Raw genomic sequence first — 25,596 nt, forward strand, 5'->3', positions numbered from 1 at the left:
TACAATTCTTCCTTTAAACCCCAATCTTTAAGTTCCCAAAGCACAAAGCAAAGTAGCGTTCACTTAACAGAGAAATGTCCTCTTCTCTCAGAAGTTATTTTGAGTTAGTCTTCACTGGACCAAACTTGCTTTCCTTGTGCCATTACCATCCAGCTGGACAGGCTCTGTCTTAAAAGATGGAGGATAAAGGATTTTTTTTTTACATTTATATTCCACATTATCCCAAGCAAACTCTGGTTCAATGTGGTTTACATTTGAAAATACAGTGAGACAGAATAATAAAATTCAGTTATATCATGAGTACAAGTAGATGGATATGTATGAAACATGTAACAAAGTTGAGATTAGCATATATGTTTAACTGGGTATTTAAAAGTCTGTCTTTTTAATGATTCTGCATGCCAAAAGCATAGACAGTTATTCAAACATCTGATGCACCAGGGGTGTAGCCAGACAACAGATTTTGGGTGGGCCTAGGCAAGAATTGGGTGGGTACCAAGTGTTCTGCCCCCCCCCCCCCCCCCCCCCCCCATAAAAAAAAAGTATCTCAGCTGGTGGCAAAACACTTCTTTCCACCTTGGCAGCAGGCATGCACTGAAAACTGAGCAGGTGCTGGTGTCATGGAGAGAAAATCTTCAGCTGGCAGAGCTTGGGCTTCCCACCAGTTACCACTAAACATGTGCTACTGTTGGGTGGGCCTGAGCCATAAATGGGTGGGCCCTGGCCACGCCACTGTGATGCACACACCAGAACAGGCATCCATACACACATTGCAAAAGTAAACAACAACTTCTACAGAGTACATCCAAAACGTAATGTTTATTTTCTCATTTCCATGTTCCAAAATTCTAGATAGCAGATGTACAGATCAGTAGAACTCAAAATAGTCCAAAACAAGTAAAGTCAGAACTAAAACTACTTCTATCTAATTGTTCAATCACCCTTAGGATTCGCTTTGGGTTTAAAAAGAAAAACCATGTGCACATAAGGAGTGGATAAATGAATTAAAACAAGGTTTAAAGCAAATGTCCTTAATATTTACTACTGAGTAGTAATAATGTAACAGTGATAGATATTCACAAAGCAAGCAGCCTGAGCCAACAGATTTATTTTCTACTGAACATAATTAACATAGCGGCTAATAGTGTGCTGAATTGGACAATGTTGTTACATTTAGACTGACTGGACAGAACTTCTGTATGAAGGAAGTCCTTCCTTCATTGTTCAATACATCTCTGTGAAATAGTAGTAATAAAAAAAAGGCAAGTGCATTTTCATATTGTACCACTCCACAACAGGAGCAAGTTCCCCACATGCCATCTTTTTCTTTTGACTTGGCACAGGGAAAAATGATGTTAAATGATCCCAGAATTCAACCTAATTAATTTTTTAATTGAATTTATAAATAGTAAGTCTGATTGTTAAGCACCTGATTTTCATAACACGATGTGTGTTATGGTGGCCATTTCCTAGAAGAAAAACATATCCGCATGAATACAGGGAGTTCCTCAAACCAGCCCCTCCAAATGACACAATGGTTTACAATTTAGAACTAATTACTACTCTAACCGATTACATCAATACTTCCTCTGTGTATATCCGTATGCTGCATAAGTTTGAAAATATGTGTAAGATCAAATAATACCAACGATGAAGAGCGACAACGTGCATAGAGCAGCGCATAGTTTTGCTTGCTTTGAGTGAACGGGGATGATGACGGATGCGCGAAGGAGAGGGAAAGGGAGCTAACCTAATTGGCTTCAGCTTTTTGACACCATCGCCATGCCGTCTCCGTCTCCTGTTCTGTGACATCCTTGCGCAGTGCGATGCTGTCAGAAAACATCGCGAGATCGAGCCCGCCGCCGTCCGCTTTTCTGTCTTTCCCCGTTCAGTCGTCTCTCGTCACGTGATTTACTGAACTGACGTGAGGAGCTGGTTGGTGGTGCCGGTGTGTGAGTTGCAGTTTACTTCCCACACTTAACACTAGCTGTGCGGAGAGTAACCGGCCATGGCGGCGCAGAAAATCAACGAGGCGCTGGAGCACATCGCTAAAGCCGAGAAATAGTAAGTAGTGCGCTTATCTAGTTGTTAGTTTCCTTGCCGGGAAGAGAAGGCGTGCTGGGTCACGTCATGCCTGTTGTTTATTGCGTGTTCTGACGGCATCGCTGCGGTATTGATGCAGGTGGGATGCTGCACCCACTTCTGTACTGGGGGGGGGGGGGGGGGTTGGAATGGGTGAGGTCATCTTGGGAACTGGGAGAACCGATGTCTTCTGTTGTTTTAGTCTGTGAGACAGAGGTGCGAGTCCGCCACAGAATCCCCCCACCTCCCTTAGAGAGGAAGCCTTGATTTCATCATATGTTTAATTATTGCGGGATAGGAGGGGTGGCACTAGCTCCGATTCTTGAGGCATGGCTGGATCTGCAGTCTCCGCTGGGAGTTGTCGGGCAGTCCTGCACATATAGCTGGCCACTGTTGCTGCAATTGTCTTGCCTGTTGACTGCCTGAATTCTGACAGCTTATTTTTTTTTTCTGTCTTAAGTTAATGAAAATATTATGCCTAGGTGTTTTCTCTTTCCTATTGGATGTTGAAAATCGGGTGCCCTCATGGCACTGACAGTTATTTCTGGGTAAATGCTGCCCTGGCCATATACTGGGATAATGTTTGGGAGGTTATTTGTTTTAAAAACAGTTGTATTAAATATTCACAAAATTGTAGAATATTTTAAAGAATTATAGTTTCCTCATTTCAAATATTCTAAGTAATGTTGATAATCCTGCAACATCTCTGTAAGGCTCACGCATGTTAATCAGATGTGGTTGCTAACAACTATAGCAATCCATGCCTATGTGGTTTTGTGATATATGAAGCTAATTGTTGTATTTCATGTAATTGCTTTGGGTTGTTCTTTTATTCAGAAAAGATGGTCTATAAATATTAATTACTCGGGGTGGAGGAGGGAATAGTTATTAAGGTGTAGTAAAAGTAAGGCTTTTGCCACACCTTGATTTAATTTATTAGGATTTACCACCTTCTTTAAGAAATTCACTGAGGTGTACGTTTCCCTCAGGAGTGTTGAAGCAGCACTATTCATACTGCCCAGGAACATTGGACACTAAGAGGTGCTTTTACTAAACTGCGGTAGAAAGTGGCCTTAACATGCCCTTACGTGGGTTTTTTCTGAATTCTAAGGCTATTTTTATTCAGCTGGAGAATGGCCGATTTTTCCCTTTTTGGTTTTAATAGCAATGCATGTTGGCACTAGCATGTGGCCATTAAATAAATTTACCATGATAGCTCTTACTGACACTTATTTTGAGGGCGGTAAGGGCTTCCACGGTAATCCTGCACTAATTACATGGTAGTGTGGATGCACTAACTGATAGCACAGAAACACCCACTCCCTACCCCCAGATAATTTATTTATTTATTGCATTTGTACCCCACATTATCCCACCTTTTTGCAGGCTCAATGTGGCTTACAGGATGTGAATTTGGTATGATCGTTACATAGAGTTGGGTACAGTTGGTAGTGAATTGTAGTAAAAGAGGAATTAATTAGAAGGTAATGGGTAAGGTCATGTAATGGGTAAGGTCATGCCCCCTTGTGCAAAAATACATGCGGGTAGCGTGTGCCAATTAGGAACTTACCACTGGATGCCTGAGTTCATCCCATGGTAAGCCCTTTTAAGCTGTAGTAAGCACACTAGTAAAGGGACCTCTAAGCCCATAGCCTGATGCTCCCAGACTGCATCTTAAAGGGACCGGGAATTAGTTTGCCCCCCCTCCTTACCTGCCCATAGGCCCTGATCTCTACTGGTAGTCTTCTTCATGTCACAAAACTGGTTCTTTTATGATACAGTAATACCACAGAACTGTGTTTTTTTTTGTTTTTAGATTTTCTTTCATATTATGGGCTATAGAGGTTTTCATTAAGCAGTAATTAAAATATTATAAGGGGATTATATAATGTTACTACTTGAGCTAGTTTTGAACTATATACAGCAAAGAAAAGAGATACACTGGTTCCTACGTAAAAGGTTGCAGAAGCAAGAAGTAGGAAAGGTAGGCTCTTCTAAAAATCGGAGGAGACGTCTATAAAGAAACAATCCATTATTGCAAGCGAAGTGACAATGACTCAACACAGCTGTGTTTTGGCGCTAGCTCGTGCCTTTTTCAGGAGTCTAAAACATAAGATTTATAAAAACAGAAGAACAAATAATCAAAGTATGCCTAATACCATAGAAAAGCATATCTTCGTAATAAAAATGTATAGGAATTAAAAACACATATATCAAAACATCAACAAAAATAATAATTTTTTATATATAAACAAACAAATCAATATTAATGTAACCCATAAGGGGTTAAATTATTTTGGTACCTGAGGCTCTCCGAGGGTGGCTGAGGTCCGGGGTGGTGTTCGCCATCGTGTTGACGGCGTCAGGTGATGCAAGGGAGTTTTTTTTAGAGCTGGAGGGTTGTGGAGCTCAGGTTGTTTTTGGCGCTATAACAATTATAGCGGGGTCGCGCCAGAGAGGGAGTGAGGCGCTCTGGCAGCGTGGGTCAGCTGTTTGGCGATGGGCGGAGCGAAGGCAAAGAGGGGGAAGGCTGGGGAAAGCTTGGGAGTGTTTTGGGCTCTGATTGGCCCTGCGTCGGCGTCTGACGTCGACGTAATGACGTCAGACGCACGTTTTTGACGCAGGGCCAGGGATTCCATAGGCTTAAAGGGAACCGGCTCTTTTAAAAGTGCAGAGCCGGTTCCGAAGAGAATAATGAGCCAGCGTGGGACCGGAGGAAGTGAGGAGAAGTGCTCCGGTGCACTCCCTCAGCAGTTTTATTTGTTTAAAAAAAAAAAAAAAATCAGTCAGCTGTGATGTTAGCGCTGCACGCGCTGAATAGGAAGGAGAGACGGGTGCAGAGGTTGGCACGAGCTGAATGCTGGCTCGTGGACGGAGCTGAGCAGGAGGCTCGTGCCAGAAGAGAAAAAGGAGATTTGGGGCTTTCAGGGACAATCAGGTACCAATATTTTTATTTATTTGTAAAACTACTCATATGTACATGTGTAGAGTTGGTTTAATTTAATTTTAAAAAAAACTGTATTTGCGTGCTGGGGAGTTTGGAATGTGGTAGGCTCGTGCCAGTGGTGTGAGCTGGGGAGAGGATTCTAAACGGGGCAGTTGGGAGGTAGGTTGCAAAGCTGACCAGACCTGTAGTAAAGGTCTCTGGTCAGCGGAGAGTGAAAAAATTCTAAGCGGAGCGTGAAAAAATTCTAAAAACTGACAAATTAGAGTTTTGGGAAACGTGTGTGTTTAGAGAGTGATTTAATATGATTGATTAACTTGTCCAAAGCCTGCCGCGTCTTTAAAGGCTTTTTAAAGTTGTGGTTGGAAACTGTGTGAGCTGGCTGAAGTGTTTATGATAACATAAGTTAATACAGTCAGCAAGACTTAACTGTTTAATAAGCTGGTAAAGCTTGTTCAATGAACTACTTGTCCTGTGAGATGTACAGGACTAATGTGACAGTTTAAATGTTCATTTCTTACTGTCAGATTAAGCAGGGGTTTTGTGAATAATTTATAAGGAGGAAAGAAAATCCCTGCAGATTACAAAATTAATTGCTTTTATTGTTTTAAAATTTTAAAGTTAAAGTGCATACAGTGCTACTATGTGAGACCTTCTGACTCAGAAGAGTTCAAACTCTCCGCTTTCCTTTGGTGATCTCAGTGAGTCTGGTCATAAAGGAATAATTATTCTGAGAAACATTAGTTGAAGGGTGGGATTAGATTAGGGTCAAACAATTATATATTTCTTTTATTGGGGAAGCTAGTTAGGGAAATATTTTTAAGTTCATTTAAAAAAAGGGCTATTTCTTTACAGAAGGAGGTAGGGTCTAGGGCTTTTCTTTATTGCTTTTTAAAGCTCAGGTTAGTAGGTACCCCGAACCAGGTTCCCGCCTCTAGCTGACTGTAAAGATACGGTACCCAACGTTAAAGAAAGAAGAAGAACAGAAGATATACAAGAAAGCGGGAAGAAAGCTAAGTGACTGAGGTTAACATACAAACAGCACAAAGACTGTATAAAAAAAAAAAACTAACCGAAGAACAGAAGAAAAAAACTCTAACTATACTTACCTGCTTGTTGAATGAGAGACCTGAAAAAAAGAAATAATAACAAAGAATCAATTCTTATAGAAGAGGGGAATGTTTAGATAAAATTTTAAGATTAAATGCATATTTAGTTAATGAATTTTGCTAAAGTCAAATTATACTTATCTGATAAAAAGTTGAAGAAGTTGATCTGTTGAGTTGTTGATGTACTAAAAAAAATATTGAATTTGTTAAACGGATTTGAACCTTACACATACCCATAACCTAAATAAAAAGAATAATTTATTGAATTATCAATGTAAATGACATTTGTTTTCCTGAGTTACATTAAAATATATAACCAATTTAGTTTCATTCCTCTCCCCATTTTAGAAACAGGGAGACGTGGCTAGTGTTAATGTCTGTAACTTAACCCTGTCCGATACACGATATTTTGCCCGAGGTATTCTAAGGGTATTGTAGGGTGAAGTATCATGCCCAGGGTGAGGTCACAGTTACATTAATTTATCCACAAAGTAAATATATAAAATAATAGCATATGGACATATGTTAATAAAAATATATTATATGCAACAGATATACTTGAATAACTATAAAACTCATAATTAAAAAAGTTTCAAAGTTTCATCGTGCTTGTCTGACATTGCTGTCTGGATGTCTCAACGCCACCTGAAATTAAATATGACCAAAATCGAGCTTCTCATTTTCCCCCCCAAACCCATCTCCCCGCTCCCCCCGTTTTCTATTTCTGTTGATGGCTCTCTCATTCTCCCTGTCTCCTCAGCTTGAAACCTTGGGGTTATCTTTGACTCTTCTCTCTCCTTCTCTGCTCATATCCAGCAGATCGCCAAGACCTGTCGTTTCTTTCTTTACAACATCCGTTCCTTTCTTTCTGAGCACTCTACCAAAACCCTCATCCACACCCGTGTCACCTCTCGTTTAGACTACTGCAATCTGCTTCTTGCTGGCCTCCCACTTAGTCACCTCTCCCCTCTCTAGTCGGTTCAAAACTCTGCTGCCCGTCTCGTCTTCCGCCAGGGTCGCTTTACTCATACTACCCCTCTCCTCAAGTTGCTTCACTGGCTCCCTATCCGTTTTCACATCCTGTTCAAACTTCTTCTACTAACCTATAAATGTACTCACTCTGCTGCTCCCCAGTATCTCTCCACACTCGTCCTTCCCTACACCCCTTCCCGTGCACTCCGTTCCCTGGTTAAATCCTTCTTATCTGTTCCCTTCTCCGCTACTGCCAACTCCAGACTTCGCTCCTTCTGTCTTGCTGCGCCCTATGCCTGGAATAGACTTCCTGAGCCCCTACGTCTTGCCCCATCCTTGACCATCTTTAAATCTAGATTGAAAGCCCACCTCTTTAACATTGCTTTTGACTCGTAACCACTCGCCTCCACCTACCCTCCTCTCCTCTTTCCTCTACATATTAATTGATTTTGCTTTATTTTTTGTCTGCTAGATTGTAAGCTCTTTGAGCAGGGACTGTCTTTCTTCTATGTTTGTGCAGCGCTGCATATGCTTTGTAGTGCTATAGAAATGCTAAATAGTAGTAGTAGTAGTAGTAATATATACAATCCTGTGCTATAGATTGCTTCAAAAATTTTGCTTCAAAAATTGCTTATAGCACAAAGATAATTGCTTTAAAAATTGTTTATAATGCAAAGACAGCATTGAGGATTTTTTAAATAAAGACTAAAGGTTGAAGAAACATTTAAAATGATAAAAAAATAAAGTAAAAAACAAATGACGAGATTTTTATGACCAGTGATGAACATCACGCCTCCAGTTGAAGCCGCCGAAAATTAAAAGTAAGCGGTAGGGCGTTTTGAGGTCTTTTCCTAAGTGCTGTTTAGCCAGCCAGGAGCTGTTCCTGGCCAGTTAAATAGCGCTGAATATCAGTGGATAAGTACTTAAAGCCATTGAGAAAGAAGACAATTTGCCTGCAGTTTTCTTTAATCCTAAGATCTTTTCTTTTTGCAGATGGTTGAGTGTGAGTGTGTCCACCTTGTTCTCCAGGGTGTCCAGCCATTTACAGTTAGCAGAGATTTTCCTCTCCTGGGTGACTGAGCACAACTCCAGGGAGCTGCTCTTCCCTTCAGTTGTCTCCAGCTTGCTGCTGATTGTGTTTTGCAGCTGCACCAGGACCAGCTACAAAGACTGCAGAGTCCTGGGAGGGGGTGCTGATCTGGGGGTGAAAGCAAGCAGGGGCTCAGATGGAGGCTACACCCATGAGGGATCCAGAGCCCCCGGTGCTGCTTGTGCTGCTCTGGCATTGACAAATTCACATCCTTTCCAGCTGACATATTAGAGCAGCATCTTTTTTCCCCTCCTGATGTCTCCTCCATCAGGCTGCTGTACTAAAGTTAATAGCAGTGGTGTAGCCACAGGTGGGCCTGGGTGGGCCAGGGCCCACCCACTTAGGGCTCAGGCCCACCCAACAGTAGCACATGTTTAGCGGTAGCTGGTAGAGATCCCAAGTTCTGTCAGCTGAAGACTTTCCCTTGATGGTAACAAAAACGCTACTCTCCACGATACTGGCACCTGTTTTCAGTGCATGCCTGCTGCAGACTGCCAAGGTGGAAAGAAGCATTTTCCTGCCAGCTGAGATATTTTTTTGGTGGTGGGGGAGGGGGGAAGAACATTTGGTGCTCACCCACTTCTTACCTAGGCCCACCCAAAATCTGTTGTCTGGCTACGCCCCGGTTAATAGTAAATATAAACGGGATCGCAGCTCTGCATGCTGCTGCTTCTGGTGGCCCCGAACCCTCTGAGCAAGGAGGTTGATACCAGAATGGTCGGGGCTGCCAGGGGAAGTAGCAGTACACTGAGCTGCAGTCACACAAATCTTTACTATTTATTACAGCAGCCCAGTGGAGGAAGCACCAGGAGGGAGGAACGATGCTGCATGGTGGTGGATGGGTAGGGGAGAGAGAGGGATCAATACCAGATGGACGGGTGAAGCAAGGGTGCCTATGGACAACAGTGACACCTAACTGCGGCACACCTGTTGTGAAAGATGCTGGTTTAGGGGATCGCTGCAGCAGCAAGGTTCTGGTGTCATCGATTATTTAGGGGAGTGGGATGGAGGAATAGCCTTGTAATTAGAGCTGTGTACTGAGAACTTACAAAATCAAAGTTCAAATCCTGCTGATGCTCTGTGTTTCCTTAGATTTGGTACTTTATCCTAATACAAACTTAGATTGAAAGCTCTATGTTCCTGATTATAACTCACCTTGAACTATCACTGGAAAGGTGTTAATGGCACAGTAAGTGTAAAATCTTACTGCCCTTCAGTAAACAGAACTGCAAAAGGTACAGAGAAGGGGACTCAAATGATTGAAGGGATGGAATGACTCTTGTATGAGGAAAGGCTAAAGAGGGTAGGGCTTTTCAACATGGAGAAGAGACGGCTGAGGGGAGAGGTTTGTAAAATCCTTAATTGAATGGAATGAGTAAACGTGAATCAGTCGTTTACTTTTTCAAAAACTCCAAGGACAAGGGGATACTTGATGAAGTTACATACTAACACGTTTAAAATAACTGAAGAAAAACAATTTTCACTCAATATATAGTCGAACTCTGGAACTCATTGTTGGAGCAAGTAGTAAAAATACTTTCTGTAGCTGGGTTTTAAAAACATTTTGGACAAATGCCTAGAGAAAAAAAAATGTAATCTATCTAATCCATCTACTTGTGACTCTTATGCACATGAACAAAGGTTCATACTTGTATGACACTTCATGGGATATATTTTTAGATATGCGAGCCTGTCACGTGCCATAATGTGCTGGTCTCACCAGCTGTGCGATTATCTTTGGATGGACAGGTCTGGCAACCTGAAATTTCAAGCTCTGTCCATATGTTTAAAAAAAACTGGAAACTGTTTTGGAGTTCAGTAGCATCCTCTGTATGTTTAGAAGTTTGAAGGTGGGTTTTTTTTTCCTATTATAGTTTTTTGGGAAGAGAAAAAAATGTAAATGATTATATTTATTATCATGTAAAATATGTAGAAACAGTTTTTGTATTAGTTTTAAGGTAATATGATGTATATTTACATATCTTGTTATATAGTCAGATTTGTTTTGAAAATTGGTAATATGTTGTCTTTGTTTTATCTTTTCAGCTTAAAAACAAGTTTTTTAAAATGGAAACCAGACTATGATAGTGCAGCCTCTGAATATGCAAAGGCAGGTAATGACTCCCAAAATAGTAATATTTCCTAATGCATACACTTTAGTAATCTTTTATTACTCTGCAGAAGAGAACTCTATTTTCAGAGAGAAGCAGGTAAAATGCAGCTTATAAAACTGATGTCCTGCGATACTTAAGATTCATTCATGATTATGTACTAAAGATGGTACATTGGAGATGTATCTAACAGGGGTACTAGAACCAGGTATTTGGCACCACTAGGTTTCCATAAAGTGTAAGGTCATGCAGATATTGGTAAAGCAGCAACAGGGGAAGTAGTGAGGTGACAAAGGAGGCAGGATTTGATGAATTTTTTATTTTTTTTTTTATTTTTGTTACATTTTGTACCCCGCGCTTTCCCACTCATGGCAGGCTCAATGCGGCGGGCAATGGAGGATTAAGTGACTTGCCCAGAGTCACAAGGAGATGCCTGTGCCGGGAATCGAACTCAGTTCCTCAGTTCCCCAGGACCAAAGTTCACCACCCTAACCACTAGGCCACTCCTCCACTCCAGAAGCTTTTAATTCTTTCATACAATCCACATAAAGGAAGACATAATGTAGAGGTGACTTGACATGGCAGTGTTGCTCCCAGAGAGATGCTACTCAACAGCTTCACGCTCACGCAGCTTCAACGGTTGATGTTTGTTTCTGTTTCACCTGCATAGACACTGTTTATATTAGTCTAGCTGACTGTTAAGCTAGAAGGACTCCTGACGCAGGCAGATATGCTGAAACACAGCCACCTCTACATATGTCTTCCTTGATTTGGATTGAATGAATGAATTACAAGCTTTTTGTGCATTCATCGAATCCTGCCTCCTTTTGTCACCTCACTACTTCTTCTGTTGCTGTTGTACACCCCTGAGGTGTGTGCAGTACTATATTCGATTTTTTAGAAATTAGCATGTGGCAGGTTTCATAGGGCTATTATACATGAGTCTTATGTGGAAAAAAGGCAGACTGGGCAGTTATCCTTGCATCAGTTTGAAGAAAAATACAGGTTTCAGAGCTGTGGAGGATGTCACTTCCCCTACCAGTTTGATCCATATACTCTCATTGGTGCTTTTTGGGGTAGAACTGGATAGGAGGATCAAGGAGGTGATTGAATGCCGACATTCAGGCATCAGAGACATTGGCCCTTGGTTTGCTTTGTGAACCACTTTTTAGGGTCTCTCCCACTTCACATTTCTCACATTGCTGTGGATGCCAATGAGGCTTGTTTTGCTGAATGGGAAGCCTCTCGTGTCATCTAGTGTGGTATCCCAAGGATATTGACCTGGGTTGGCTTAATCCTGGAAGCCATTCACTAGATCCTTTCTGAAACAGAATTTGAGTCATGAGGTCCTGCGTATTTGTTAGATGCCCCCCCCCCCCCCCCCCAGTAGCCTTGGACCTCTCACAGATATAAGTGTTGCAGTACACACACAGAGACACAGAAGGAGGTTCAAAGAATATTGTGGGCCATGCTCTGCATCCTTTCCCTCTTATTTCTACAGTGAAGCCTACTAGCTAAATTTTACAGCCTTCTTATTTGCTTTGTGTACTGCCAACTAATGTTGTTTGCTATGAGCAGGGTCAAATTAAAACATTGGCAAATTAGGCACATACATAGGGTCAAAAGTTTTGAAGGTCCTCTTAGATGTGGCCAGAACTCGGGAGGTTAGGATTGATGACTGTGTCTCCCCCCCTTCCCCCCAGGATCCAGATATTTGCATTAATGTTCAGAAGCTAGAAGGATTTCTAATGTGTGTAGACGTTTTTCAGTAGTTTAAAAACTCTATCTGCATATCCCATCCCTCCCCCCCCCCCCCCCCAAGTAGTGAGCCTGCCCTGCCTTTTTCCAGTGCAATAGCAGCAGAAACTATGGATAAAATCCATGAAGTGGGAAGGAAGTGGGGGCAGTGCCACTCAAGTCACAGGATGGGAGAAAGTGAACTGGGTGAGGTTCTTGTGCTGTACAAACTTCTGCATATGGTTGGAGAGGTAAGAGAGATGAAGCCACTCCAAAAATGTACCAGTAAAACTTCTTCTCCCATAGAAATGCAGTAGTGGTAGCATACACTGATTCAGTGCAATATAGCTTTCAAACAACATCTGCTCTCCTAATCACAGAACACAACTAGAAATTCACACATAAGCATGCACACATGCATAGATGTACCGCAGCAAACATTCATGCATGCAGCATACAAGCACACACACAGACAAACACAAATGTCATACATACAAATACACACAGACATTCCAGCTCAGACACACAGACATGCAACCAATGATATACAGATGGGTGTGCATGCACATGCCAGAGAGGCTGGAAAGAATTCCATGATCCATGCTCAGTATCACTATACTAGCTATCCATTTCTCTTCAAATACAGTTTAAGATATTAACATTGGCTTTTAAGTTCTTACATTGAATTGGGCCCGAATACTTATAAAGTAATTCTGGTGCCTATTTTTTGGCACCAAGAACGTGGCTATTTTGAAGCCTCATCTATAAAGAAAGTAGACACCTACTTTATTATTCTTTCCAGCCCAATTGAAGTTGGAGATTGTTGCCCATCTGTTTGGGAGTAAAATAACTCTCCTAAAATATAACAGAATGAGATGAAATTTGAGGTTTAGGGTAAGCCAGTATAACGACACATCTGTTTTGAAAATCAGATCAGAAGTTCCAGAGAAATATGCCCCCCCCCCCCCCCCCACAAAAAATAGGTGCAATACATTGTTTTCTTTTATTTTTTTACTTTTATGCGGTAAATAAAGAATATAAACGGGTATAACACTTGAAACAGGAACTATTAGAGCTATATTAAATACATGTTCATTGTATGGGAAGAAATAGTTTTACAAATATTGCTCTAAAGTCCAGAAATGGGGGACAGAATCAAAATAAGGAGAGCCATATTCAAAGGATATCAAATGAAAGCAAGAAATAGCAGCAAAGATACACCATCTAGGCTCCATTGTTATCTATTGCAGGGTCTCTATGAGGAACTAATAGTTGATACCATTGGAGGGCCACTCTCAATTGATAATGCAGAACCTTTATCACTAAGAAAAATGACCAATGGATATGGCTCAAAAAATATATACTTATTTTATCATATGGTATAGTTACAAGGAAATTTCTGAAGAAAACGGGCCCCCAATTGGAATACCCTAGGTCATAATAATAAAAACCTCTGCCTTTTCTTGGGTGGACTTTAACTACATCTGGATATACCCTTATTTGATAACCCAAAAAACTCTTTGCCCTATGTCTGATCTCAAAACATTATATCTTACTGTTTCTGAAATAAATGTTGCAACGAAAGTGGAATAGATTGATCGTTAAATATCTGATTTATTCATTCAAACTATCTTCAGAGAATTCTGTTCCAAAGACTGTTTACCAATTCTTCCCTGACCTGGGTGGAGAATAGAGGACACCCTAGTAATAACAGGAAGAGAGTCGGAAGCAATGTCCAAAATCTCTGTCACATACTTTTTCAACAAACTTCTTTACCCCATTCTCTATTCTCCCAACTGTCCTCAGAGCCCCAAAACTACCCACCTGGAGCTGCCCTACACCTAAAAAATGAACCTACCCTCTGAAACTGTCACGTCATACCCTCAAAACACCCTCTATAACTGCCACAATACCCCCAGACTGCTCACCTCCTAAATTACCCCTGCAAGCTGCTCTAACCGCCAAAACTGCTCCTGATTGTCTCATTGCCCTGTAAACTCAAAAAAAAAAAAACCCAACCCAATCAAAGAAGCCTACCTGGCCTCAAGTACCCCTCCACCCCTCAAACTGTTCCAGCCCCACAAATTACTACCTGCAACCATCCACACTCTTGGTACTGTGCCACCTCCTGCAACTGCTTTTCCAGTCCATAAACTGCCCCCCAAAATAACCCCCAAGCCCTACTACTACTACGTAACATTTCTAAAGCGCTACTACTGTGCATACTGCCACCACCCCCAGAAACTAGCCACCTGCTATAGCCCTATCACCCTGAAATAACAAACACCACCAAAAGCTAACCTTTTCGTCGCTCACACTTCCAAAACTACCTCCTGCAACTACTCACAGAACGGTCCTTTTCCTTGAAGTTGACCCCCGTACTTCTGCACCATCACCCTGCAAATTGCCTTTCCCTCTACAGCTGTCCTCCCACAAACTTTCACCACCCCATTTATACCTCCCTCCCCCATAAACACAGTGCATGCAGAGCACACAACAGAGATACACGCCCCACACTCATGCAGAGGGTTTGGAAAGAATTCCATGAGCCATGCTCTGCATGCTTTCCCCACTTGTGGAATGTTAGTATTATATTTGAGGTGTGTCACTTACCAGCCATACGGCTGGTGTAAATGTGACTAGATTGTTAAAGAATAAATACAGATTCTGAAGTTTTATCATCTGCATTTATAAGTATGTGCGCTGTGAATGCCCACCTGAAAAGTATGTGCCATTGCATATAGGCGCATTATTACAGAAGCATGCTTCGCCAGGAAATGGTAGTTTTCTGTGTATATTTTTACATCTGAGCACATGGGTGATGTGGGTTGATAAGACTGTTTCTTATCTTTTTAGTTTTTCTTGTTTAGCATATTTTGATGAATTGAATGTTTTAAGTGTTGTAAACTGCCTTGTCCGGATTTCATTTGTAAAGTGTGAGCTATAAAGTTGTCAATTTACATAGTAACATAGTAGATGACGGCAGAAAAAGACCTGCACGGTCCATCCAGTCTGCCCAACAAGATAACTCATATTTGCTGCTTTTTGTGTATACCCTACTTTGATTTGTACCTGTGTTCTTCAGGGCACAGACCGTATAAGTCTGCCCCGCACTATCCCCGCCTCCCAACCAGCAGCCCCACCTCCCAACCACCGGCTCTGGCACAGGCACAGACCGTATAAGTCTGCCCAGCACTATCCTCACCTCCCCACCACCAGCCCTGCCTCCCAACCACCGGCTCTGGCACAGACTGTACAAGTCTGTCCAGCACTATCCCTGCCTCCCAACCACCAGTCCCGCTTCCCACCACCGGCTCTGGTACAGACCGTATAAGTTTGCCCAGCCCTATCCCCGCCTCCCAACCACCAGCCCCGCCTCCCGATCTTGACTAATTTAAATGTAGTTAACATACCACAGGTTCTTGCTCAATAGAAACAGACCAACAAGCTTGCCTGATAGAAACTAATGAGAGCTGTCAATAGCACTTTTTGTTTTTGAGGTGTCTCTGAGCCCCTGCTAGGACTGTTACCCCCATAAGCTGTCATGGTTGCTATCTTCAGGGAAGATGTGCAGGAATAGCATACTAACGTCCCTGTGAAGTAGTGAATGTTACGAAAGGCTATCATTTGAAAAACAAACCAAGACTACAAAAATGAAGTTGAAAATGAAACAAACCAATAAAAAAACCCCAAAAACCTACCTAAAAAAATATCAATTATATCTACACTTAAATTAGCAAAATTTCAATTATATGTGCTGATGAATTTTTAACTAGTGAAATGTTAGAAATGTTTGCAGAGACAAAGTCCTCAGTGAAACCACTTAAATTAGCATCACAGAACTTAACTTCTTGGGTCATAAAAATCTCTGCATTAACAGCTAATTGGTAAATTTAAATAGTTTATAGTAACAATTACAACATAAAAACTAGCCATATTATAAAAAGCTGAAAAAAAATATTGCTGGGTGCTTCATCTGATACTTATTCCTGGTTCAGAATCTCAGTGCAAGTTCACATATCATAATCAGAAGCTAACTGGCCACTGTTTTGCCCATGTAGGCTATTTCAGGGCAGATTGGTTTTCGGGTGCAATTGATATAATCACCAGACTGCCCATGCTCCACCCAAATTATTTATTTAAAGTGAAGGATTGTGTGGTGTTAATAAAATATGCCAATATGCATTTAGTTCATGTGTGCTCCTGAGCAGATGTGTGCAAACCTCAATTTACACCAGCAAACTTCCAAAATTTTATAAAAACACACCTATCCACCTTCATAAAATAGGCTTATAATAATGGTCTTCACGCATAAGTGGCCTGTTATAAAATTACCCTTCTTGAAGTGAAGACTATGCTGTAGACTTGAAGAATACCCTGGAGGTAATACCACAGCAATGCAGAAACTTTGTGGATGTGCCAGAAAAGCCCTTTAAAAGCCTTTCTAGAAAGCTAAAAAATAGTTATTTGTCTGGCATTGAGTGTGGTGCTGTGATCCACTTGTGCTACATATAAGCAAATTTGCATTCTCCTTTCAAGATATAATCATGGTTTACTCTTCATATAACAGAATTGGGTACTTCAGCAAATCAGTTTAAAGTGTCATAGAGCAGTTTTTGTAATTTGAATTACCATTTATTTTTTCCACTGTAAATAAGGCAGGTCACTAAAATGCTTTTTCTTTCTTACTTTTTTTTCCATTACAGCTGTTGCTTTTAAAAATGCCAAACAGTTTGATCAAGCGAAGGAGGCCTATCTGAAGGAGGCTGAAAATCACGAAAACAATAAAGCGTATCTTTTCACTGAATTTTTGCTAGTTAAATCCTTGGAAGTTTATTTCTAAAATGGTAAATGGGGGACAATTAACTTTTCAGGTAAAGGATTTCTGATACACATGCTAACGTGGATTAAGCTTGGAACTGGGTGGCCCCAGACAGAAAATAGGTGCCTCATAAGCTGTTCCCTTTCCTTATTGCTCCTCCTCTGTGTTTGGAATTTTCTTCAGAGAGGTGCATTTGTAATGTTGCCCTTTACAGACACTAAAAGGGACTTGTTAACCGTAAACACAGTCTTAATTTCTGAAGAGGTTCTCTTTCAGATTCATAGACTGGCTTTGAATGTTTCTTGCTTACTGTGTTTTCCATAGTTGAAAAAAGGCCAAGGCTTCAAAGTGGGTTAAGCCTGAAATTCTGTTAGCAGATGATACATTTTGGGAGTAATTTTATAAGAGCTGTATCCATATGTAAGGTGGTGTGTTTTTTTTTTTTTTTAAACAAGGAGAATAGCTATTATAAAATTGCAAAGGAGTATACAATTATAAAAAGTAGTTGCACTACAAAATTGTGCGTACCTTTTACACAGTCTGTGCACAGGCTTTCCAGGGGGCACGGTTTAGGTAGAGCAAGGATGGAATTGCAGTGTACAGTGATACCTCGGTTTTCGTTGGTAATCCGTCCGAAAACAATCGGCGAAAACCGAGGCAATAAGAAAGTACAGTAGACGGCGCTTGGTAGATGGCGATTTTGAAGTTCCAGCAGTTATGTCACTTGTGCTACTGGCGCTGTCAAGTACCACCAGGAAGGAGATTTTATGCCATTCCTGGGTTTTGGCAAGCCTGTCTTGATGGATCTGCAGCCAGCTGAAGACGAAATCCGAGGTGACAGACGAAAACCGAGACAAATTTTTTGATGAAAAAAACTATGAAAACCGAAAACGACGAAATCCGAAGGCGATGAAAACCAAGGTTTTACTGTATATGGATGTTAGAAAATGAGCAAGTGCCCACACACAATATGCATACAAGTTGCACCTTTGGAGTAGATGTAAATGTGTGCAAGAGAAGTGCACTGTTGTGGTTTATTGTAGGAGCCTATTTTATACAGGCACTGTAGGAGTATGTACTGTCTATACCCATTTGTATGCATAAGACTTGCAGTAGACTAACTGAGGTCTATGAACCAAACTCTTGACTGCAACATAACCATCCTGGCATGGATTCATTTGTGCACTGCACCTGGGACACTGACATCATCCATTTATAAGCTGTTCGTCAAAAGAACTGTTTGCAGTTTCATCCTCCTCCCGTGTGAAGTTTAGTGGAATGAGTTTCACAGAGACTGACTTAATCCTTGTTAGCCACCTTATTAGGAAACCATTCTGTACCAACTGCAAGGCCATGGGCCTCATCTGGGACTGTATATATCATCTGTAAGATAGCCATCCTGTACCAAGTTGATAGCTATTATTGTCTGGCCAGCTCAGTGATCCTAATTTCCCAAGGCCTTACCTCATCTACTGTCCACATGCACACCTAATGCAAGCAAGTCTTTGTGTGCCCAGCGCATCCAATCGGGGAACTGTTCTACACGTGGTACGATGTCCTGTATATCATGGATTCTTGCTGAGAGCAGAGAGAAGACAGAAACAAAGAGAAGAAAGCAGATGTAAGATAGAGGGAGACTCTAGCTGCAGAGCTTCCAGGCTCAGAGACACCTTTCTCTGATGGGTGTTACTTTACCATCCAAGATGTAGTTCATCTGAGTAGCTAAGCCTAACTTCTTTTACCACATTTCTCTGGCAATGAATTCCAGAGTTTAATTACATATTGAGTGAAGAAATATTTTCTCCAGTTTGTTTTAAATTTCCTTCTTCTTAGTTTGTGTGCCCATAAGTCCTAGTGTTTTTGGAAAGACTAAACACGCAATTGACGTCCATCACTCCACTCATTATTTTATAGATCGCTATCATATCTCCCCTCAACCTCCCACACGAGGCCACCTTAACTCCAGTTCTGTAGTAGAAGTTGGATTCATTAGTCCTCTGTAAGCAGAGCAGTACGGAAGTAGGAACCCTGGCTCAGCAGGAGACGCAGGGAGGGTCCCTGCTTTTGGGGGAGTTATCATTGCCCTCCGATCAAATTCCTCAGGCGCAGACTTTGGCATTCGCAGCAGAGACGCCAAAGAAGAATAATGCGTCTCTTACTGCCTTAGTTGGGGACGCTGGAGGTCTCGACTTGGCTGGTGGTTTGCAGGTAGAGATGGCAGGAGGAGTACTCTCGAGGGCCGGAAGATCTGAATTGGTAGGATTTTGACATTTTAATGGTCTGACTGCTCTGAGTAAGGAATCCCCTGCTCCATCAGTATCTGAAGTGTTTACACTGGAGACGTTGGGAGAGGCACTAACCTGACTAGAAACTTTATACAGAATTGTTCCTTGGAACTTTCTTCTTTAGTATAGTCTGTTCAAGTTCTTGCTGAAGGTCATGAAGGAAGTGTAAAAGTTTAATGATTAAGTTTGTTAAAAGCGAAGACATGTAAAATCAAAGAGGTGCAATCTGCTATAATAAAGGATAAAGAAGTACTAAATAGAAAAGTGGAAAATCTGGCGGATCGAGTTAGACTTCTTAAGGAGCAGCAGTGGGATTTGAACCAGCCACCTCTGGATTGCAAGACCGGTGCTCTAACCACTAGGCCACTGCTCCATAAGTCTGTCCCTATAAATTTTGCATTCAAGACCACTTATTAATTTCGTAGCCACCCTCTGGACCGACTCCATCCTGTTTATATCTTTCCATAGGTGCGGTCTCCAGAACTGCAAGCAGTACTCCAAATGGGGCCTCACTAGAGACTTATACAATGGCACTATTACCTCCTGAGCAAAATCTAAATAAATAAATGTATACGCTAGAAGAGAGGAGGGAGAGATTTAACTATCTCGAGGGCATTTATGTACAGGAAGAGGGACTTTTTCAACTGAAGGAGTGCTCTGGAATTAGGGGGCATATGACGAAGTTAAGAGGGAATAGGCTTAGGAGTAATCTAAGGAAGTACTATTTCACAGAAATGGTGGTGGAGGCATGAAATGGCCTCCCGGTGGAGGTTGTGGACTGTTCCAGACTTTAAAAAGACATGGGATAAGCATGTGGGATCGCTTAGGAAAAGGAAGAGTTAGGGGTTACAGAGGATGGGCAGACTGGATGGGTCATATGGCCTTTATCTGCCATCATGTTTCTATGTTTCTAAGTTGGACGTTTTGGTCTAGACCTGTTTTATTAAAGAATAAACCACAAAGAGTTCCCTAAATGACCAGATGACCACTGGAGGGAATTGCGGATGACCTCCCCTTACTTCTCCAGTGGTCACTAACCCCTTCCCACCCCAAAAAAATGTGATTAAAAACATTACCAGCCTGAGAAGTTATAGTTGGGTCCATTAGAGCAGCATGCACGTCCTTGGAGTAGTCTAGTTGTGGATGCAGGGAATTGCAGACTGGTGGACCCAGGCCCATACCTGTTACACTTGTGGTGGAAACTGTGAGCCCTTGAAAACTCAACAGAAACCCACTGTACCCACATATAGGTGTCCCCTTCACCCATAAGGGATATTGTAGTGGTATACAGTTGGGGGCAGTAGGTTTTTGGTGGAGGGGCTCAGCAGGCAAGATAAGGGAGCAATAGTGAGATGTGTACCTGGGAGCATTTATATGAAGTCCATAGCAATGCCCCCTAGGGTGCCGCATTGCTCTCCTGGGGATATCTGTGTGGCCAGTCTACTAAAATGCTGGCTTCTCCTACATCCCAATGGCTTGATTTTGTGCATTTTTCACTTGGGTTTTTTTTTTTTCAAAAATGGACTGAAAAGATAAATGCACAGAGCAAAAAAACATCTAGCAAATAGCCATTTTTGAAAAAAAATAATAAGACGTTTTTCTGTTTTGAAAATGACTATATTTACCTCTTGAATTTTGGATATTTTTTAGCAAAACATCTAAAGTTGGACTTAGATGTCCTATCGAAATGTCCCTTCAGTTATGTTTTTGGTTTTTTTTTTTTAATTGTGACTCACTTATGTTTAAGTGGGTATAAATGGAGGTAAGTCAGCTATGAGACTGGAACAAAATTATTTAAGTTTTCATAAAATGTTAAAAACCTGGCTTTTTGTAAATACCTGAATTAGGTTATCATTATATGTTGTAAGATTGGATCAGAATGGATCTCTACCCAAGAAATCTAGACGCCATCCAATAACTTGGTGTTTCTAGATATAATTCCTGAGCACCTCCAACAGAAAATCGGAGAAACCAGGGAAGCCCCTAAACATCCAGGAACAACTTTTCCACCGCAGTGAGAATCACGCAGAGAGCCAGTACCCTCCCCAGGATGCCCTAGAGCAGTGATGGCGAACCTTTCAGAGACCGAGTACCCAAACAGCAACCCAGAATCTAATTATTTATTGCAAAGTGCCGGTACTCATTATGGGCGGAGTCACCACATATAACTCTACCCCTATGATAGCCACACCAGCCATGGTGCATAGAAACAGACATCATTGAAAATATTATACTAGTATAGGAGAAAAAAATAACATGATTTTTTTTCATTATAAAACATTTCTGTAAGCTGTTACAGCTCCAGTATACCCAGTGCAAAATAAGACAGCAGATGAAAATTCTCAAATTGGACATATTCCAAACACTAAAATGAAAATAAAATGATTTTTTCTACCTTTGTTGTCCCTGATTCTGCTGCTCTCTTAACTTCATTTCCAGGGCTTTCTTTCCATTTATTTCTTTACTTTCCTCCTTTCTTCTTCATTTCTTGCCCTCCATCCATGTCCAGCCACCCTCCTCTCCCCCCTGCCTGCCCGCCCTCCCTCCCAGCACCAGGCAGGCCTGCCTCCCACCCAGCACCAGGTCTCCCTCCCACCCACCCACCTAGCACCAGGCCACCCTACCAGCATCAGGCCTCCCTTCCACCTACCCAGCACCAGACCTGCCTCCCTCCCTCCCAGCACCAGGCCTCCCTCCCATCCAGCACCCAGCACCAGGCCTGCCTCCCTCCCTCCCAGCACCCAGTAGCACCCAGCACCAGGTCTGCCTGCCTCCCTCCCTCCCAGCACCAGGCCTGCTTCCCTACCTCTTCCAAACCGACGAAGCACCAGCCCGCCCTCCCTCCCAGCACCTCCCAGCACCAGCGCTCGCCCTCCCTCCCTCCTCCCAGCACCAGGCCTCCCTCCTATCCAGCACCCAGTAGCACCCAGCACCAGGCCTGCCTGCCTCCCTCCCTCCCAGCACCAGGCCTGCTTCCCTCCCTCTTCCAAACCGATGAAGCACCAGCCCGCCCTCCCTCCCAGCACCTCCCAGCACCAGCGCTCGCCCTCCCTCCCTCCCATCCAGCACCCAGCACCAGGCCTGCCTGCCTGCCTCCCTCCCTCCCAGTACCAGGCCTGCTTCCCTCCCTCTTCCAAACCGGCGAAGCACCAGGCCGCCCGCCTTCCCTCCCAGCACCAGCGCTCGCCCTCCCTCCCTCCCTCCTCCCAGCACCAGGCCTCCCTCCCATCTAGCACCCAGTAGCACCCAGCACCAGGCCTGCCTCCCTCCCTCCCAGCACCAGGCCTGCTTCCAAACCGATGAAGCACCAGGCCGCTTGCCCTCCCTCCCAGCACCTCCCAGCACCATGTGGCGGTAATCGGCAGTGTACACGCATCGACGATTATCGCCCGATTAACGCATGAGACCTCACCGTTGAGTCAAGTATTCTGCCTTAAGCCACTATGATACAGTAGGCCAGCTAATGTGCCTGAAAACAGTAATGGCTCTCAATATGCTCTTTGTAACACTCTAGGGCAGTGATGGCGAACCTATGGCACGCGTGCCAGAGAGGGCACACAGAGCCCTCTTCTTTGGCACGCGCGCCGTTGGTCCGCTCCGCCCTCTCTCCCTCCGAGCACCAGGCCGCCCGCTCTCACTCCCTCTTCCAAACCGACGAAGCACCAGGCCACCAGCCCTCCCTCCCAGCACCTCCCAGTACCAGCGCTCGCCCTCCTCCGACAAAATTGAAAAGGCGTCGGCAGCTGCAGCGAAACGCGGCGTGGTCTTCGCTCAGCGCGCCTTTGCTTCGCTTCTGTCTCTCAAGCTTAAGAGACAAGCGAAGACCGAAGGCACGCCGAGCGAAGACCACGCATGGACGAGAGTTCGTGTGGTGTGTTCAGAAAGGAAAGGGTGAATTTTGCTGATGTTGAAGAGGAAGAAGCGACAGGTCTTGGCAGTCTGTTGGATATGCGCAGAGAAGGAGAGGGAGGAATCGAAGATGACTCCGAGGTTGTGGGCAGATGGGATGGGGTGGATGAGGGTGTTATCAACTGAGATAGAGAGTGGAGGAAGAGGAGAGGTGGATTTAGGTGGAAAGACGAGGAGCTCGGTTTTGGACATGTTCAGCTTCAGGTGGCGGTTGGACATCCAGGCAGCAATGTCGGATAAGCAGGCCGAAACCTTGGCCTGGGTCTCCGCGGTGATGTCTGGTGTGGAGAGATATAGCTGGGTGTCATCAGCATAAAGATGATACTGAAAACCATGAGATGAGATCAGTGAGCCTAGGGAAGAGGTGTAGATTGAGAAGAGAAGGTGTCCAAGGACAGATCCCTGGGGAACTCCAACAGATAGTGGGATGGGAGTGGAGGAAGATCCATGAGAGTGTACTCTGTAGGTGCTGTGGGAGAGATAAGAGGAGAACCAGGAAAGGACAGAGCCTTGGGACCCAAAAGAGGACAGTGTGGCAAGAAGTAAATCATGATTGACAGTGTCAAATGCAGCGGATAGATCGAGGAGGATGAGGATAGAATAGTGGCCTCTGGATTTGGTGAGGAGCAGGTCGTTGCAGACTTTAGAGAGTGCTGTTTCTGTCGAGTGTAGAGGGCGAAAACCAGATTGAAGTGGATCTAGGATGGCATGAGAGGAGAGAAAATCAAGGCAGCGACTGTGAACGGCGCGCTCAAGTATTTTGGAGAGGAAGGGGAGGAGAGAGATGGGGCGGTAGTTGGAGGGGCAGGTAGGGTCAAGTGATGGTTTTTTTAGGAGAGGTGTGACTACGGCGTGCTTGAAGGTGTCAGGGACAGTTGCAGTGGAGAGCAAAAGGTTAAGGATACGACAGATGGAGGGGGTAACAGTATGGGAGATGGTGTTAAGTAGGTTGGTGGGGATGGGATCGGAGGAACAGGTGGTGCATTTCGAGGAGGAAAGAAGGCGGGAGGTTTCATCCTCGGTGATCTCAGGAAAGGACGAGAATGAGGCCATGGTTGGTTGGTTATTGGATAGGGCTACAGGCTGAAGAGGGTCCTCCACACTTCAGGTTCAACTTCAGAGTTTTTCTAACAGTTATACTGGTATAAATGCCGATGGGAATATACATATACATATATTGCCATTCTAAACTGCAGAATGCACATATAGTTGAAGGACCACCTAAACCATATCCAAAATGGGTCTTTGGTTAATGCTGCTCACTATGGCATATGCTTATAAGCGGCTTCTTTTCTAAAATGCTATTTTTACATACACGCTGATTTGCATGTGCAAATATGATTTTACACATATAGATGGTCCGCATAGCAAAATTGACAAACTTAAAAAACAAAACAAAGAACCCCCCTCCCCCCCCCCCCCAAAAAAAATAAAACAACAAAAAACTACTGACTGCCCTTTCTGATAACAAAAAGCTTCTTTTAAAAAGACAGTAAAAAACCAAAAAACAAACTTTGCTAGACCTTTCCTCTTGTACAACCAGCCTAATTTATTTACTACATATTCTTCTGCTTTTGCCATTTTTGACTGCTTTTCTCATTCATACATACTCTTTCTTGCACTCCTAACCATCATTCATAGTCACACCTATATCTACAAGAAATAATACACCAAAGAACATTTCTGCAAAAAAGATAATTTCTTACTAAAAGCATACTGTGTTCCATAGGAAGTGAGATCTTAGACCCATCATTTCATAGAAAGTGATCAGCTAAGGATGATTTCCTGCCTTATTTCCCTAATGTACTTGCCTCCTTATGTACTCTTTCTTACCTCCCTTAAGTACATGCTGTGTCTTCCTTCTGCCCTTACTTGCTTACTGGGCTAGGGTTATGATCGGAAGTTCCTTTTTTTTTTTTTTTTTTCTTTTTTTGTATCTGGGGGCAGGCAGGAAAGACTCCCAAGTTCTTATTTGGCCAGGTAGAAGAACAGCTCACTTGTACTGATAAGGCTCCACTCGGTAACGAAAACAGACTTTAATTGATTAGCATTCTCTCTTGTCACATTTTGTGTTGAATTTCTAATACTAGGAACATATACATAAACCCTAAACTTGTACGTATGAGGCCTAATTTGGGCACCGGCATTGGTTTTGTTTACAGTGCAGTCATAAAGCAGAGCGATACAGTGCTAAAAGTCTTGAAAAGTACATACAGTGGGGGAAATAAGTATTTGATCCCTTGCTGATTTTGTAAGTTTGCCCACTGACAAAGACATGAGCAGCCCATAATTGAAGGGTAGGTTATTGGTAACAGTGAGAGATAGCACATCACAAATTAAATCCGGAAAATCACATTGTGGAAAGTATATGAATTTATTTGCATTCTGCAGAGGGAAATAAGTATTTGATCCCCCACCAACCAGTAAGAGATCTGGCCCCTACAGACCAGGTAGATGCTCCAAATCAACTCGTTACCTGCATGACAGACAGCTGTCGGCAATGGTCACCTGTATGAAAGACACCTGTCCACAGAC

General features: G+C 42.9%; 1 protein-coding gene across 1 annotated transcript in view; it reads left to right on the plus strand.

Annotated features, from left to right (window-relative positions):
- The first annotated feature begins 1,914 nt into the window (after positions 1-1,914).
- NAPG (NSF attachment protein gamma) overlaps positions 1,915-25,596 on the plus strand; it is a 52,339-nt gene continuing 28,657 nt past the window's right edge. Inside the window, exons 1-3 of the mRNA XM_030212240.1 lie at positions 1,915-2,064; positions 10,244-10,311; positions 16,752-16,836. Of these exons, the coding sequence (XP_030068100.1) occupies positions 2,009-2,064; positions 10,244-10,311; positions 16,752-16,836 (209 nt within the window). The 5' untranslated portion in view covers positions 1,915-2,008. The remainder of the gene's footprint in view (positions 2,065-10,243; positions 10,312-16,751; positions 16,837-25,596) is intronic.

Source organism: Microcaecilia unicolor, chromosome 1 (genome assembly GCF_901765095.1).
Source record: "Microcaecilia unicolor chromosome 1, aMicUni1.1, whole genome shotgun sequence".
Classification (NCBI taxonomy): Eukaryota; Metazoa; Chordata; class Amphibia; order Gymnophiona; family Siphonopidae; genus Microcaecilia; species Microcaecilia unicolor.